This window comes from Orycteropus afer, unplaced genomic scaffold (assembly GCF_000298275.1).
Source record: "Orycteropus afer afer isolate SDZICR_OR568_19922 unplaced genomic scaffold, OryAfe1.0 scaffold00073, whole genome shotgun sequence".
Classification (NCBI taxonomy): Eukaryota; Metazoa; Chordata; class Mammalia; order Tubulidentata; family Orycteropodidae; genus Orycteropus; species Orycteropus afer.
In genome coordinates this window covers 4,550,491-4,569,726 of record NW_006921660.1, presented here as the reverse complement: position 1 = coordinate 4,569,726, position 19,236 = coordinate 4,550,491, and the positions used below count along the sequence as shown (strand labels likewise).

Sequence of the window (19,236 nt, the reverse complement as noted above, 5' to 3'; positions counted from 1 at the left end):
CTTTGTTGGTCTAATGTTTTGAGCCCCCAGCCTACTGCTAAACTTGTATCCTGTTCCTTGCCAATTTTGGATCCACATTGTGAATCACTGTGGTGCTGCTTCAGTCACAATTATTAAACACCTGCTGTTTCTTACCAAACCATACACATATTTATACCGATACCTACTACAGTTTGACTATCAGATACCAACAGAGATGTTGTAGGCATATTATCATCACTGTGTCTTGGAATGTTCTAAAGAAATCAGTGCTAAGTAAAAATAAGCAAATTCACTTTCAGAATGCATTTGATAAAGACTTATTTTAAAATTATTTCTCTGATTACAAATGGTTGCTAAAATTAGTGTTGCATTTTTTTATAGTTGAGCATGTAATTCTACACGACACAGGTTGAAAATATTCTCTTTTTATAAGTCAGCAGACTAACAACCTAATTTTTGTCTTTTGTGACTCTAAACCTTCCATTCAGTATCCATATGTTCTCCCTCCTCTAGAGACTTCACAAAGTTTATCTTAAAGAAAATGCATGTTCCCCAGGGCCATTCATTCCAGGCCTGCTTACAAATAAACGGCACGGTTTTCCTTTCTTACCTGCCATTTCCTCACTTTCACTCTGGTCTCAGCCTCTCATTTCCACTGACAGAGGCACCCTTCTTAGCTGTATTCAAGATGATTGCTGAGGTACATAGCAGCCTGCTGTGCCCTCCATTAGACTTGTGTTCTAAGTAATAAATGAGATTACAGTGAAACCTGTAAGAGCCAGATCTCATAACAGAAGGACTGCCTTGTTTTTCCAGATCTCACAAGTTTTCCACCTTTGACAAGGTGTCATACAAGTCTCTATGGCTATTTTAGTGGAAAATCTTTCACTTTTCCTTCTGTGATGGGTTCTGCCCTACACAGATTTCTACTTTTGCAGGTTTTACTGCTAAGTATGGTGTCCACTAGAAATTTGAGGTAATCAGTGTGTATGTGGTTGTTGTTGTTGTTGTTGTGTGCCGTCGAGTCAGCCCTGACTCATAGCGACCCCTCCTTGGGTTTCCGAGGCAGTATCACTACGGAAGTAGGATTTCCCAACCTTCCTTCCGAGGAGTGCTGGTGGGTTTGAACTGCCAGCCTTCTGGTTAGCAGTCAAGTGCCTTAGCCACTATTAGGAGTGTTAATAACATTAATACATAAATTAAGGAAGTAGTTGGAAATATTTGTATTATATGTACAGAGTACAAAGTGGGGAGACATGAAGGTATTTTGTTGCTGTTGCACTATGAGTCCATCTCATGACAACAGGTTGTTGCTGTTAGTGAGACTTTAAATCAATTTTTTAAATTATAGTCTATTATAGTCTTTTATAGTGCCTAAGGCATGAGGAGGATCTGACTCCATGGCACTGAGTTTGGTTTTGGTTTAAGGCATTTGACTACTAACCAGAAGGTTAGTGTTTCAAACCCACGAGCCCCACAGAAGGAAGATGAGGTAAACCTGCCATAAAGGTTTCTCACTCACTGCTGTCGAGTGGATTCCGATTCATAACAACCTTTCCTTGGGTTTCTGAGGCAGCATCTGTATGGAAGTAGATTGCCTAGTCTTCCTGTTTACCTCCTTGGAAACTCAATGGAGGTCACTATGAATCAGAATTGACTCAATGGCAGTGGTGTGTGTGTGTGTATGTGTGTGTATGTGTATATATGTATGTGTGTGTATGTGTATATATATGTGTGTGTGTGTGTGTGTGTGTGTAAGAGCATATATCTTCATTGACATTTCATTGAAATTTGTATTGTATGCTCAAGGATGGGTCTTCTGTTCAAACAGTTAACAAATTTAACTTAAAAGTTAAAGAGTTGTGAGCATCCTATAAACATCTCCATTAAGACTCAAGGGAAAAAAGTTAACATACATTTCTGTTATTATTATGTGATCTTTTTAACACTTTGGAAACACAGCAGGAAGACAATTCTAGATAATATGGTGATCACAATGATTCCATGATCACCAAATAAGAAATCCTTGCACAATGACTTGATAGTCTAGGGAGTGTTCATCTATACTCAACCATGGGTGATTGTCACTCCATGTCTGAGAATAAATAATTATACCCACATAACAACCAAAGGAAATTATTAAACACAGTTTAGATTATTTTATTTCTGTGTCTTAAATTTATATTATTCTATCCATTATCCATACTCAATATTGAGGGTTGTTTCATAGAAGAAATAGATGGTTATTCTCTTTAAAATAATCCATGTATGATGAAGAATAATGGCAGGATTGAAACAGGAAAGAAACCATGCTTTTCTATTCTTATACACCTCAATTCTTTACAAAAATTGAGGGAGGACTTTTTTAATCTCAGTTTCCCCAAAAGAAGGTAGTAAATTACTTTTTAAATTATTGAATAGGAACTAATAAAAGAAAAAACAAGAAAATATATTTTTTAAAGAAGAAAGTAGGTTTTAATTTTCCTTTAAAAAATTATTGAAATGTAAAAAAATTAAAAATTCAAAGATTGTAACAAAGAAAATTACTAATCTTCATCTCCAACTTCTTCTAAATGACTCATCAGCCACAGCTGTGTATCTTTCTCCACTTTTATTCTCGCTGAAAACCATAAGCACTTATATAATCTGTAGTGTTTTTTTTCCTTTTTTCACCCCAAAGTGAGGTAATGCTATGTACAGTAATCTACAACTGTTTTTTTTTTTCACTTAAAATAGTTTTAATTTGCTTCCTTCTATGTCAGAAAATATAGGTCTAATTCTTTATGATTAAAAAAAAAAAAAAAACCAAACTCACTGCCATCGAGTTGGTTCTGACTCATAGCGACTCTTCCTTGGGTTTCTGAGGCGGTATCTCTGTGAAAGTAGATTGCCTAGTCTTCCTTCCAAGGAGTGGCTGGTGGGTTTGAACTGCCAGCCTTCTGGTTAGCAGTCAGATGCCTTAGACACTACACCACCAGAGCTCCCATTCTTTATGATTATTGTTGTTGTTGTTGTTATGTGCCGTCGAGTCAACCCTGACTCATATAGTCACATAATATTCCACAGCATGGTTATGTAACACTTTCTGGTACACATTTGGTTGTTTTAATTTTTGCAAAATACCAAGTAAATCATTTTTAATATATATATTTAAAATAAGATTACTTTATTTCAATAGAATATAGTCCCAAAGATAGATTTACTGAGATATAATATTTTTAATTTCAATAGAAAAATATTTAAAAAAATATAAAGAAAAAAATAAAGAAGCAAGACAAAGAAAAAGTAATAGAATAAAGTAATAGTGAATTCATATAACAGTATCAACTGCTTTTTAAAACAATAATATTTTATTTTGTCCCCAAATTTTAATATTAATGATCTACATTCCAAGACCTCATTGTAAAAACCCAGACCCAAATTGCAGTGTGATATAAGGAGAACTGTAGATAATATGTGTTGTTGAGGATGTGGAGAAATTGGGGTCTTCCTGAAAGTAACCCTGTCATCATCAAGGCTGCATATATTCAAGGGTGGGGGGAAAGCTGTTCTGGTGTCCTTGAATTCCATGTCTGCCTTCAACTTCCATATGTTCTGAAGAACTCACTCCTTTCATATGGTGGCGTAGTGCCTAAGGCACTTGACTGCTAACCAGAAGGCTGGCAGTTCAAATCCACCAGCCACTCCTCCGAAGGAAGGTTGAGCAATCTACTTTCACAGAGATACCGCCTCAGAAACCCAAGGAAGAGTCGCTATGAGTCAGAACCAACTCGATGGCAGTGAGTTTGGTTTTTGGTTTATAGCAGAATTGTTGAGTGTTTAGACTGTTTCCAGCAGCCTCTTAGCCACCTTTTTCTATCTTCTCTTTCCATTTTTCTACATTGCTTTAAAGCCCTCCTCACGGCAATCCAACCCCAATCGTCCCTCCTCCATGATACCTCAGCCGTCTTTTCTCCTCCCAGACAGGAATTTTACTTCTCCATCTTCCTTGCATTTGTCAAAATTGCATCTGTTTTCCATAAGTACAACTTACATTGCTAAATATTGCTAGATTGTGAAGAATAATCCTGTAAAATAATTTCTAATAATTTAGTGGCTAAGCGTTTCCTGGGGAGTATTTGCGAAAAAGCAAGGTATCTTAAAAGTGTGAATCTTTTACCAAGCAAGGAGAAATGACAAAAGCCACTCCTCGGAAGGAAGGTTGGGCGATCCTACTTCCGTAGTGATACTGCCTCGGAAACCCAAGGAGGGGTTGCTATGAGTTGGGGCCGACTCGACGGCACATAACAACAAGGGAATCTAATAGGAATTTGTCCTATTGTTCTTGCTTTGTGGCTTGCAACTTAGAAACAATCTTCATGAGTTTTCAATCATTGTGAGACTTTTGACTTCAGAGAGTCATGTGTTCAAAGTTTGGGATACTCCTGATCAGTTCATAGGGATCATGTGTTTGCTATTTCATTACAATCTGAACTCTGTTTATATACCTGCATCATGAATAAGAAAAATTGCCACTCTCTACTTTCTTTCACATCATAGATTTTTGCAGCCAAATGGCCATAGTATGAAAATTTTGTCAATAATGTGAAAGTGTTTCAAGTTATATTTCAGAGATTAGAAAGGGAGTTCTTACTGTCTTTTAACTTCTCTCATTTTTATTCTCAAGTGTGAGAATCTCCCAAAATAGAGCAAAGATGCAGAGGATCTTATCATTTATTTTTCACCCCGTAGAATTTTTTTGTATTATTCTTATTTTGAAAAATCAGCATGTCTTGTGATAATATTTAACTGTTTTAGACCCTTTTCTTTGACCTTCCTCCATTGTAAACTTGGCATATTAAAAATGACGGGTAAGGTCTTCCACAGCTATTGCATTCACTGTCCATGGGTGACATTGACCTTGTTCAGATTAACTTTCATAAGTACTATGCATACTAATTTTTTTTTTTTTTTAAGCAAGACACTTAGCTCCCAGACAGAAAGACTACATTTTTTAGCTTCCCTTGTGTTGAGGTATATATCTATGACATGCACACTGGTTTTTGAAATACTGACAATACTGTGTCTTAGTTCATCCAGCTTGCCTACTTTCTCACTGTTCAGTGGGCTTCTTCCTTCTCTCTCTCTCTCTCTTTTTTTTTTTTGCCTTTTACTACTTACTTTTTTTTTCTTTTGATATAGTTTTTGATTTAGATAGTTACTTACATCTCTCTGATAAGCACAGTTTGATTTGTAGCTAATGGTAGTAACTGATTTTCATTATTTATGAGTGTCAGTGGCAGAATCTATTTGGAAGTCTGACCGAGATAAAGCTGATTCCAGCTTCTGATATGACCACAGCAATAAAGCAATTAACCACACTAGTTAAAATGTATTGAGGCCTGGAGGGTGTGAATATTTTTTAAACCAAATATTTACTATATGATGCATATATGTTTGATTTATTTCCTAGAAGACTCAATTTTTTATTTTAACTTATTATTTTATCACAAGTAATAAGTAAAATTCTTTGTATTTAAATATAATGTATGTTATTTCTCATGTTAGCCAATTAATTTTTAAATTTTTGCAGTTTAAAGAGAAAAAGTAGACAAATGGAACCTATAAGTAATATAAATGTTTAATATTCTTAAAAGGTTTTGTTATTATTAAATCATTCTTTGAGTATTTATATTTTACCTATATTTTGATTCTGGTTGGTACCTGAATCTCAGATGACAATATTGAGATAAGGCAAGAAATGGAAGAGTCATATATATATATTCATTTCACAAGCAAACATTTTTCTATCTCTTCTCATCTATAGTATCATAAAATATATGTGAAATTTCAAGAATAAATATAGGATTGGAAAAGTCATTAATAACAGCAGTCATTTTAAAGTGTCACCTAATTTAAACACTTTTGCTTTAAGTTATTGCAGTGTCATGAGTTTTATTATGCTCAATTTATTAGTAAAGGCCTGCAGGGTTCACAACCATTTATTTTTCAGGGAACTTGATTTTATCATTAATTTTTAAATACATGATACTCCCACTTTATTTTTAGAGTGCACTTTATTTGCAAAAATTGGTTTGCTCTGATCAATACAGATGTTTCCAGGTGTTTACTAAAGCAAAAAGTGCAGAAAGCCAAAAAGTCCAAAATATGCTACAATTTTTCAAGATGTTTTACTCCAAAATCTAGTGTGTGCATACACACACATAAATGTATATGTACATATATATTTATATATCAAGCGTACATAAATACATACATATGACACATGTTTATACGGATTGCTAAGTTAAGATGGGAAGACTAACCGAACTCCTGTTCCTACTTAATGAGAAACTTAGTGGAAATTTTTCTCCAAAATTTGTGACATCTGGATGAGAAAATCCTACTGTTTAAGACTGTAGTAAGGACTAGGAACCCTGATGGTTCAGCAGTTAAAGGGCTTGGCTGCTAACCAAAACGATCAATGGTTCTAACCCACCGGCAGCTCCATGGGAGAAAGATGAGGCAATCTGCTTCTGTAAAGATTTATAGCCTTGGAAACTTTATGGGGCAGTTCTACTCTGTCCTGTGGGGTCACTATGAATTGGAATTGATTTGATGGTAGAGAGCTTTGGGTTTAGAGTCAGGACACAGAAAGTAATTCTTACCATTTCTATTACTTCACAAATGTGCTAAGTTAAATTGTATCATTGATGACATAATCCTTTTTTTGGGTTGAATGTAGAGGTGCTCTAGTTTTCATAGTGTGCTGCTTTGCTTGTCCAACTCTGCAGCTACTTAAGGACTTAAGTTGACAAAGTGACTCTAACCTGGGGCATGTGTGAGTCCTCCTACCCCAGTAATTGAGCCCACTTGACCATATGACATGCAAAGCTAATGTAAACACCTGGTACTGTTAGCTGCAAAATCTGAATGCTTGAGTTTATTTTGAAGGAGTTTTTCTTTCTTTCTTTTTTTTTTTTTTTAAACAATAACAACAAAAAACTAAGTATACTCACTAGTTGTTATCTTTTTTTCCCCCTAATTAGGACAGAATTTTACCCTAAGGCAGTTAGGAGTTTGTGAACCAGCAACTCGAAGAGGACTGGCATTTTGTGCGGAAATGGGGCTCCCCCACAGAGGTTACTCTATCAGTGCAGGGTCAGATGCTGATACTGAAAATGAAGCAGTGATGTCCCCAGAGCATGCCATGAGACTTTGGGGCAGGGGGGTCAAATCAGGCCGCAGTTCCTGCCTGTCAAGTCGGTCCAACTCAGCCCTCACCCTGACAGATACAGAGCATGAAAACAAGTCCGACAGTGAGAACGGTAAGTTCCATTTTTGCTTTATATTGCTGGCGTTCAGTGCTTCTGTCTGTTTTGGCTGACTATGAGGTCATGTTTTTCTCTTTCCTTCCTTCTTCCTTCTCTCTTTCCTTCCCACCTTCCTCCTTCCCTTCTGTCCTTCCTTGTCTTTCTCCTTTCTATTTTAATGCAGTAGAACTCAAGAAATGTCCTTTAATAATGCATTTTTTTCCTGGAAAAAATCAATACTTGACATCCGATTTTTAAATTATGCAAGCATCTATGATGTATTACCTATAGTTTTTGAAAAACAGTTTAATTGCATAAAAAAAAAATAGATTAAGCTTTGGCTTATCTTGGACCATGTCACCTGTTATCCTCTCTAGAGCAGGAAAGCAAGTGGCGATAAAGTTTACCCCAGAGCCAGTTTGCAGTCAAAGATGTCTTTGTAGAGTCTTCCTGACGATATCTCAAAGAAGTTGCAGCATCTTAGAATGGATGAGTGAGCACACAGAATAGTTTATTAATGGGGCTCAAGTGATTGAAGAACAAATTTGATCATGCTTTAAACTTACTAGTTTGATGAGAATTGAAATCTTGGTAAAGGGGGAGTAGCCTTTGACATGCTTTGGGGACTGGATTACTATGCAATTAAATCTACCTGCACAAAATGGACATTTGGGACTCTAAGTCGCAGCTCTACGTATTTGTAGGAAAAAGAAAAAAAAAAAACACCTTTATTAATTACTGGTACATTTTTACTGTTGTCAATGTAGGATAACGAAAAACAATCATTTTATATTCAAGAATAGATTTAAAATAAAAATTAAATTTTAGTCCATGCTATTTCAAGGCAAAAGTGAGGTATCGGCTTCACACCAGATAACAAATTTCTCCTTTAGCATTTCATTTTAACAGTGTGCTTTCTCGTCCAACCTAATTATTAATGCTATGCATATACAGTGCTTCAAAAAGTTAAAAAAAAAATTTAAAATGGAAAAATTATATGACAAATGAAAAGAAATATGGTTGTTTTACAATGGTATTTCATTTTTCTTATTTATTGAGCAAGTTTGTCAGCTTTGCTTTGTAATAGGAAAAGTAGTTCTTTGTTAACTTTGAATTTCAGCTAAGTCATGTATGAAGTGGTACTTAATGTTTCTTTCTTAGTAGTTTCCTTTATATTGATGAGAAATTTCTAACTTAAAACAATTTCTTATATAATGTGCAATACTTTAGTGCATCAAACCAAAGTCAAAATCCATTCTTAATATGCATTTAAAGTATTTCTTTTAGAAGTTATCAGTTCTTGGTGGAGTCTGGCTTTATTTTAGCCCCTAACAGGAAGCAAGGAAAGCTCTTTCTGACAAAATGAGTGTTGGAATCAGGCTGCCAACATTTCCCTCAGCTAATCAATTCACTTCAGTAAATCCTCTGTTTATATCAATTTTCATGTGAATTCAGAAGTCACTACTTCAAATACGTAAGATGGTGTAAACATTACTTCTCATCCATCCACATCTTCACATTTCATAAGCAATTACAGGTACAATGATTGTATTCAAATATGGCATTTGGCATTTGATTTTCCTAAAATACATGATATAATTTATAATGGCTATAGAAGAAAGGAGCTCTGGTAGGGTAGTGCCTAAGGCACTTGACTGCTAACCAGAAGGCTGGCAGTTCAAACCCACCAGCCACTCCTTGGAAGAAAGGTTGGACAATCTACTTCTGTAGTGATACCACCTCAGAAACCCAAGGAGGGGTCGCTATGAGTCAGATCCGACTCGATGGCGGTGAGTTTACTTTATAGAAGGGAAGAGAGTAGAATGTGACAGGATAATGCATTCTGTTCTAAATATCTGTGTCACAGATGGTCCATATCTATATCTACAAAATAAATTTTTCATACCAGGTCAGCCTGCTTTTCCCACCTAAAACCTTTGTAGCTATCTCTTTTCTCTCTATCTCTAAAAAACAAGTTTATCTATATTGGTAAAATATAAAGTGATTTATTTTCTTGATTGTATTTCTGCTAAAGGTATCTCAAAGGAGCTCTAGTGGCACAGCCGTTAAAGCATTCAGTTGCTAATCAGAATGTCAGTAGTTGGAACCACACAGCTGCTCCACAGGAGAAAGATGACGCAGTCTGCTTCTGTAAAGATTTATAGCTTTGGAAATCCTTTCGGACAGTTCTCCTTTGTCTTATAGAGTCACTATGAGTCAGAATCAGTTAGAAGGCTGTAGGTTTGATTTTGGTTTTAAAGCTATCTCACAGTGAATTCCCAAAGCACATGTCACTATGTTCTTTTCAGAAAATATAAAACTATAAACCGTGTATCTTTTAGTTAAAAGTATATAATACCCAAAGACCCTGTTGTTGTGTGCCATCCAGTTGGCCCTGACTCATATCGACCCCTCCTTGGGTTTCCAAGGCGGTAATGGAAGTAGATTGTCCAACCTTCTTTCCAAGGAGTGGCTGGTGGGTTTGGACTGCCAGCCTTCTGGTTAATAGTCAAATGCCTTAGGCACTATGCCACCCATATAAATTACAGTCTAGGAAATCCTTCAGAGTAGTTCTACTCTGTCCTATAGGGTCACTATGAGTTGGAGTCAACCTGACAGCACACAAAAATGTATAACATCCACATGGTTGAGAGGAGAAAAGGACAACCCCGGAGTTTCTCACACAACAGCCCTCTCCATTTGCGTGGATTATTACTAATTAGAGGAGGAGCTTGTTCTTAGGGAGATGTAAGGACAAGAAAAGTTGCACTCTTTTATTTTTTTCAAGTGGTTGTTATGAAACAGAATAAAGAAAGACAGGGAGAGAGTGTCAAGGGCCTTGCCTTGAAATTCAGAATATTTGGTAGCATTTGTTATGAGTAAACAGGTCAGCCAAGTTAAGAGTATAAAGTGTCAAAAGCAATGTTTGCTGAGCTGGGCAAAGTGATGACTTCAACTTGTGTTTACTCTTTTCCCAATGTTAGGTTGCAGTTGTTTTTTTAAACAACATTTTGATAGTTTAAAAAACCCCAATAGATCAGCTTAATAAAGAGAACAAAAGAGGAAATAAAATAGGTAGGGTCTTTTCATGATTACTGGCAATTTCATATTTTTAATATACATGTTCATAAGAACATTTCAGATTAATTTATCGTTCTCAAATTTCAATGATTAGGCAGAAGGAGCAAGATTCTATTTAAAGTAATTAAGTATATTAAGATACTGTTGCTGTTGTTATGTGCCCTTGAGTCGGCCCCGACTCATAGGGACCCTTCCTTGGGTTTCCGAGGCATTATCATTATGGAAGTAGATTGCCCAACCTTCCTTCCAAGGAGTGGCTGGTGGGTTTGAATTGCCAGCCTTCTGGTTAGCAGTCAAGTGCCTTGGGTACTATGCTACCAGAGCTCCTTATATTAAGATACAGGAAAGCACAATTTTCTGAGGTACTAAGCAGACTTTATAATTTTGAATTATGAAACTAAATGAGAATATTGAGGACTTTTTTCTTGATGTAAATAATTCTAGTTTTTGTTCCCACAATCTGAGTTATAGTAAAAACTAAAATTTGCAGTCATACACAGATCTTCTAACATCTTTATAAATAGTAGTCTCAAAACTACTACATATATTTACTATTATTTCTACTTCTCATTACATATTTTAATGTAAGCTAAATAATATAATTCAATTCTACACTCCCCCAGATATTTCAAGTTGTCTAATTTTGAAAAACTATTTATTGTCCAGTCACATTGTCCTTTTATTCAGTTATTTTCATAGTCTAATTTTATTCATTTTTCTACTATCTGGAGATAGGTCTTTGAATCTTGGGTAATTGAAGGTCAGAACAAGAAAGACATGGGTAAAATAACTCACCCAAATGAAACAAGTTTAGAAACTAAACACTAATTTGTTTTCATTTAGCTGAACATAGAAGTTTTCATTGACTGTTTTCATCATTTGAAATAACTGTTTTCCCCAGAAAAAAGAATGTTATTCAACATTTGTAAAATTATGCAAGCAGAGTGCCTGATGTTCTAGTTATAACTTCAAAGAAGAGTTTAGTCACTAAAAGGGATTAGATTTCATTTATTTATTGATAAAGAGGCCAACAGTTCAAGTTAAGAAGGCGCTAGAACTGCTGTGAGGCTAATGAAATTTTGATGGCCTGTGCATCCCAGAAGAGTAAAAGAACATTCGGACCATGTCACATGTCTCCATGTTAGCAGAGATTCAAAACAAGTGATAAAATTCATTCTTTTGCAAAACTAACTATTCACAAACCATGGGGATTTGAAGTTAAAAAGTTTTTTTCAGAAAAAAGAATTTGTAGTTTAATACATTTCATAAGGAATTCAAAATGTTAATCTTGTTCCAAATTTAGTATATGGGAGTAAGTCCTTTCTTCAAACATTATTGATTTTTGTGGTTGTTGTTGTTTCAAGTCAACTGCCATACACGGGGGCAAATACTGGAGGGGAATGATTTGTGACGCCCATTAACAGCAGTTCTAGTAAGCTGTTGAAAGGTGACAAAATAAATGTGATGGGACTCCCTTTTCTAAGGTAAAATTACCAGTCTGCTCTGAATATTTTAGGCATCTTTCCTGTCTCTGGTGTGTCGTTAAAAGACCTCTCACTGAATTTCCACTATCCAGCTTTGCAAGTAATCTGATCTCAGTTTCAAATATCTATTTAAATGTCAGGAATAAAGGACTTTTCTCAAAACTCAGCGTTTAAGTTTTAAACATGTTTGCGTGTGTATCATTTCCCAGAAGAAGCTGAGTATATATTAACTTTTGCCTGTAGCAGTGTGGTACCGTGAAAGGTGCCTGGATTCAGAATCACACTGGGTCAGGGTTCAAATCGTTTCATTCCTCTCTTCAGATTGTTTCCTTCTGAATCACCCACAGTGGAAGTTCCCAGACTTTTCTGTCTCCGTCTGGTACTTTGTCAGTTGACTTGGAACTAGCCTACTTGAGATTCCTCATGTTCTTCTCCATCTCCGTGACCTCTTAGAGCCTCATAAAAAAAAAAAAAAAGGATGAACTTTGACATTAAACAGACCAGGAGGTGTTGGCACTTCTCTTCCACCTCTGTTGTGATATGGGACTTTGAGATCCTCACTGGAGTGCAGTGGTTGAGAATGTGTTATCTGGATGCAGGCCACTTGGCCATTTTCCTTAGGGTAGAATAAAGTTAACAGTAAGTAGTATACAGCCTGTAGAAGTATATTGTGAGGTTGTTAAATGAGTTCAAATGTATAATGTGCTTGGAATAGTGCGTGGTATCTAGTGAGGTCCAAGTAATATGTCCTGTTATTATTATTCGGAAAGAGTAGAAAATTATATCATATTCTTAAGTTGATTATGAAGTTTAAATTATGGTTATGTATAACAAGTACCTACTAATTTTGACCCACAGTAAATGTCCCTTTTCCTTCCTCCGAGTCCCTGAGTAATGTCAAAGTTAACAAGCTTGGAAAGGTTAGAGGTTAGAGGTTGAAGGTTAGAGTCTGAAGAAACTCCTGGAGATCTACTTCCTAAAAATCAACCACTGAAAACCCTATGAGCACAGTTCCATTCTGATACACGTAGGGTTGGCATCAGGAGGTAATTTTTGATGGCAATTTTTGTCTTCTTCCCTTAACCCCACATCTTGTTCTTACCTTCCCTTGGTCTGCATTAGTTAACTGTATGTTTGGCAAGATGAAAAAGAACTAATGTTCTCCTGAAGAAAAAGCACTGATGATTTGCATAGTCTAGAATTTCTGTCACCATTTATTGACTCTTTTCTTTTCCTCCATTACCCTACATCATTTTTCATTTACTGTAATTAAATGAATGTTCATTGAATGGTGCTGATAATTAGTCTGCTGGCTGTAGACTTCAAAGACTTTAGCATGATCCTTCCCCTCCTGGCCAAAGGAAATTTCAAAAGTAGTGTTTCCCTTAAAAGCATGTTACTTAGACAGTCAGTCAATTAAAAGACAATTTAGCTGATGCTCATCAGTTCACACAATAAAATAAATCATCCCCTGAAGACTTTATTTTTTCACCTGGGGTCTTAGCAATGCACCTGTTACGTTGTTGTGTTGTTATGTGCCATCGAGTCATACCCAACATAGCGACCCCTCCTTGGGTTTCTGAGGCGGTATTACTATGGAAGTAGATTGCCCCATCGTCCTTCTGAGAAGTGGCTGGTGGGTTTGAACCACCAGCCTTCTGGTTACCAGTCAAGTGCCTTAGGCACTAGACTCCCAGAGCTCCCACACCTGTTATAGAACCCAACTAATGTCACCCTAATGGTGCATGATACTTAAGTATTAAGGGCTTATTTGGCTAACAAAGAAGGTATAACATTAAAGTACAATATTTTAAAGTATAGTAGATACTTGTTTTTTACAGATAAAATACCTTTCAGGGAACCAATTTACTTGTCCTTTAGTGTTTTAGAAGTTGTGATAAGGCATTTGACTGCTAACCAGAAAGTCAGCGGTTCAAACCCACCTGCTGCTCTGCGGAAGGATGAGTGGACAATCTACTTCCGTAAAGATTTATAGCCTCAGAAACCCAAATGGGTGTCGCCATGAGTCAGAAACAACTAGATGGCCGTGAGTTTGAGTTTTGAATTTCTCTTTGGTTTAGGTTTTTTTTTTTTTTGGATGGATAGATTAAGTCCGAAAGTTGAGCTGTTGTATTTTAAAGGGGAAAAAAATATAGCCCTAAACCAATTTGTTAAACTATTGTGGTGATACCAGTTACATCAATCTCTCAAAGAGAAGTTTAGCTGTTTTGCAGTTCAAATTACCATGTCAGGCACAATATCTTCTCTGGGTGAGTGGGCAGTGCAATGTCTTTCCTTTCAGAACAACTGCATACAGGTGAGAGAGGAAATGGAAGGACTTGTAGTTCTATCACCAGTTAAATTCTAGAGTAGTTTGAGAGAAACTGCTAGTGGGATAGGAATGCCCTGTTATGTCACATGCTTGTGATGCATCCAGCAACAACACAGGTGTCATTTCTCTATGAGCTCTTTCTTGAAAGGAATAATGTTTGAGTTTTCTGAGGATAATTTGAAAGGAGTTTTATGTGTGTGTGTGTGTGCCTAACTAGCCTCATTCTGCTCCTTCAAATTTATCCATGAACCTCTCTGCCTACTTTGGAAACTGATTGTAAGAATCAAGATGGAACTGTGTTGCTTTAAGAAACAGCATTTCAGTGTTTTTCTAATGGCTACAACAATAGGTTCAAAGGTAGCAATGATTATGAGGACCGTGAAGGGCTGGGCAGTGTGTCCTTCTTTTGGAAAAGGTTGCTTCCAACAGAAGCAAAATGAACCAAAACCAACTGGAAGGTACCTAACAACAACAATTATACATACTGAAGTATAAATTGAATGTAAATTCCATTATGGGCCCTCTTCTGGCATGTCAATTATGGCATGTTTTACTGTTGTAAATTGTATTTTATGTTTTAAGTGCCCTGGGATGTCAAAAATAGCAAAAGTCATATATGGCTATGTTTACTAAATCAAGCTCAGAAATCAAGTACTCTTTTGCAAAATATAGTCAAATGATTTCTAACATAAAAATAATTGCATTGCCTCGAGATATACACATTTATAGTTTAAAGAGTGACTTTTAATTCTTTAAGCAAAAGCTTGTATATGTTATTTAAGGATGGAATATACTCCCTTCATTGATATGTATAAGTTACTCTTGAGTATAGTACGGCATTGTTTAAATTTTAAAAAATTAAAAATAATATTATGAAACTAGAATTGAAAAGGCTGTAAAGTCCACTACCATTGTTGTTATTACCTAAATATCTCTCTATATTTATATTTTTCCATTCTAAGGGGATTTTCAGAAAACTTAGCAGTTTGTTACTTGCGTGAATGTTGCCATTTCTACTATACTCAACTGTGTTCTAAGTATTTTTGTTTGAAATATACAAAATATATGCTATTTCTGTTTAAATTCTAAATGTTCTTTTAATTATAGAGTGGAAATCAAAGTAAAGCTATGCAAAGTAAATCCTATGCATATCAAAACTGATGATGTATGCTATTTTGATTTTTGAATGTGTTTTTGATATCCTTGAAAAATCACAGTGGTAGCAGTAAAATTGTTTTAACTAATGAATTGAACAGCAGCAAATGCTGAATCAGGTTTATTGATGTAATTATCACTGAAATAGAAACTATAAGTATTAGAGCCGTACAATCTTACTTAATTTATTTGCCATTCTGGGAATATTCAAGTGTTTGAAGAGCAACTAACTGACTTTGTTATTGTTGTTGTTATATGCGTCGAGTCGGACCTGACTCATAGTGACCCCTCCTTGGGTTGCCGAGGCAATATCACTACGGAAGTTGATTGCCCAACCTTCCTTCTGAGGAGTGGCTGGTGGATTTGAACTGCCAGCCTCCTGGTTAGCAGTCAAGTGCCTTAGGCACTATGTTACCAGAGCTGACTTTGCTAGTCATGTTTAAAGAATATTCTCCTGCCCACAATAATTCTGTTTATTAATGTTACATACATATGGAATATACAATTTTATATGTGAAAATCTGGTATATTATTTACTGAGTATTTTTAATGATGGTCTTATTATATTGAATTATTCTTAGATTTATCAGTTGACTTGAGGCAGTTATCTATAATGACTAAACTGTACAAAACCTAAGTGTAAAAAGCTATTTGAATGCACATTAAAATGGACATAAATGTATATAAGTGTGAGAAAAAGGGCAATTAAAATGTCTGAAGAACATTACTGCTACTTTAAATATTATTTTAAGTCACACAAAAGCTTAAAACTCAGTCAAGTTTGAATGTGATTTATTGAATTGATTTCTTATTTACTGTATCAGCTGCTTCTCCAGCCAGTGAATAATAAATGCTGGGTATTGCATTAGGTATTGGAAATACAAAAATGAGTAAGTACAGCTCCTGACCTCTAGACACTCACAGACTGGTTGGGCAAACAGGTAAATAAACATGTAATGCTTTTATATGGTAAATATTATTAAACAGAATGTACAAAGTCAATGTCAGCAAAAAGCAGATTGTTGCTCATAGAGAATGAGAGAGGAGAGGAGAGATTATTTCATAAAAGAGGAAGGAGGTAGCATTTTTCAGAGGCTTAAAGAATGTCTATGAATTAAAGAAGTAGACAAAGCAGCAGCAGGAGAAAGCATAAAACGCAGGCATGTTTGGAAGCCACAAGTTGGTGCCTGGAACACAGGCGTGTGTGTAAGTGAATGTTGAGAGCTGAGGCTGGACAAGTAGTCCCAGACTGTAGCACAGAGGGCTTTCATGGTGAGGCTAATGAATTTGCACCCTTTTTTTGTGGGTAAGAGGGAGGCTCATATTTACATTTCACAAAGTACTCTGAAAGCAGTAAAGAATGCTGACTTTCTTTTCCACAAGAGAGTATGTTCCATTAGGATATGGCCTGTTCACCATTGTACATGTGCTCACCTCACCCAACCTGGAAAAGAAACTTTTGTTGAATGAATAAACAGTGGCCTAAGAGATCAAACTTAGAAGCAGACTGACCAATTAGGAAATATTGCAGTTATCAAAGGGAGAAAAGATAACTGTTTGAGTCAAGAACCAGGGAAGAAAGGGAGACCAATTCTAAAAGATAAAATCAAGACGATGATTAATTGATTGAATGGGCTTGGGGGAGAGGGAGATGTTTAAAAGGACTTTCTTCTTTTTATGGAAGACTGGTTGAATGATGGTATAATCCAGGTTGGGAGTTAAAGATATTGCCTGTGGTAAAGTTAGTTATTCATATAAGGACATGTTATATTGTTATATGACTATGGAACATGAATTTAAATAACCTATTGGGCAAATACATACATATATATATGTATGTATGTTATATATATATATATATATATGTATGTGTGTATGTTTATATTTCCCCTCTCTTTGTGCCATCAAGTCAGTTCTGACACATAACAACCCCCCATTGAGTTTCCAAGGCTGTAAATCTTTATGGAAGCAGATTGCTTCACCTTTCTTCCATGGAGCAGCTGGTAAGTTCAGACCTTGACTTTTGGTTAGCAGTTGAATGCCTTAACCACTACATTGTCAGAGGATTTTACTTAAAAATATTTACTGTATGATCATTATGACTACAATTGAAGCCATGACAGAATTAAACCTTCTTCCAAAGCAAATAGAAAAAAAATATAAGGGACTGAAGATGGAATCCTGAGTTCACCAATATTTAACAGAAGGGTATTAAAGAAGCACCAGAGAAAGAAACGAAGAGGGGCTTCGCTTGGAGTCAAAACAAAAATCAAGCAAGAGCAGTTCACGGAAGACAAGAGAAACAGGTAATCAGCAAAACCAAAAACTTCCCAAAGTCTAGTATGTTAAGCGACAAAGGTGTTCTTTGGAAAGGACAGCAAAATATTATGTAATAAAATAAAAAAGCAAAATAAAATGAGGTAATAATCGAATGCCAGTGAGTTGAGAAATGCACAGAAAATGAAAACTTGGTGCCAGTAAGTGGAGATTATTCTTTTCAAAGAAAGAAAGAAGAGAGCTAAGTTAGTAACTGTTGGGGATACAGATGCAGGGATGTTTTTGGATTGGAAGACATTTAACATCTTTGTAAAGGGAATGAGCAATACAGTAAGGAGAAGGTGGAAATAAAGGACATTAGTGGTAAAGTTAATAAAGTCTGGCCTCTGAGGAGTCATGAGCCAAGAGATCCAAGGTGTATAAACTTAGGTAAATGTGAATTCCTCAAAACTTCTTATCTTTGAAGGTACTTTTCATCTTACAACTTTGTGTCCATTATTAGTTTGGTGTTGACTGTAGAAAAATTTACTAAACAAAAGTAAATTCCTATCTGATATTAGATATAAGGATATTGGATATTGATATAAGGATCTCTGGTGGTATAGTAGATAAGGAATTTAGCTGCTAACCAAAAGGTCAGTGGTTCAAACCCACCAGGCGCTCTGCAAAAGAAAGATGGATTGATCTACTTCTGTAAAGACTTACAGCCTCAGAAATCTTTGGAAATCCAATGGGAGTCACTATAATTCGGAGTGGACTCAATGGCAGTGAGTTGGGTTTAGTGATTGATATTGACTGAAATAATAATGCATCTCAAGTCATTCTTGCATAAGTTGATAATATTTGATGGAATTGAAAGTTCTTGTCATTAGAAGATTTGTGGAAAAGTATATGCATCCAAAATTGAGAATGTAATTAAAAATAATCCTACAAAACTGCATAATTACAGTTACACATCCAAAGTCTAATAGATTGCAGGTAGTTCCTGATTTTGAAGCATGAACTAACAGAATTGGCTCTCAGTACTACTCCAGATAGTAACTTATTTCCTTACCTTGATAATTGATTTGTGTGTGTGTGTGTATGATATATGTGTGTGTGTGTGTGTGTGTGTATGGTTTTTATATACATATTTATATATGTGTAAATATATCGTGTGCATTCTCTTTGCCCTAAGGATTAAAGGAATAGCTGAAAAATAAATGTTCCCACTATAGTAACGGATACATTTTTTTTTGCACTAGGGTTCTGGTAACATAGTGCCTAAGGCATTAGACTGCTAACCAGAAGGCTGGCAGTTCAAACCTACCAGCTACTCCTCGGAAGGAAGGTTGGGCAATCTATTTCTGTAGTGTACTGCCTTGGAAACCCAAGGAGAGGTTGCTGTGAGTTGGATCTGACTCAATGGCAGTGTGTATGGTATGGTATAACTATATTTTGCTTAAAAACAAAATGTATATTTACAAACAGAAAAGTGTATGATCAGATTCAATTATTAAAGACCACTCTAGAGGTCTATTTTGTTGTTATGTACCGTCGAGTCAGCCCTGACTCATAGCGACCCCTCCTTGGGTTTCCGAGGCAGTATCACTATGGAAGTAGGATTGCCCAACCTTCCTTCCGAGGAGTGGCT

The 19,236-nt window shown here is 35.9% G+C and overlaps 1 protein-coding gene across 1 annotated transcript in view; it reads left to right on the top strand.

Moving 5' to 3' along the window:
- Window positions 1–19,236, top strand: part of TENM3 (teneurin transmembrane protein 3) — a 628,633-nt gene that overhangs the window by 17,142 nt on the left and 592,255 nt on the right. Inside the window, exon 2 of the mRNA XM_042780948.1 lies at window positions 7,011–7,289. Within this exon, the coding sequence (XP_042636882.1) occupies window positions 7,011–7,289 (279 nt within the window). The remainder of the gene's footprint in view (window positions 1–7,010; window positions 7,290–19,236) is intronic.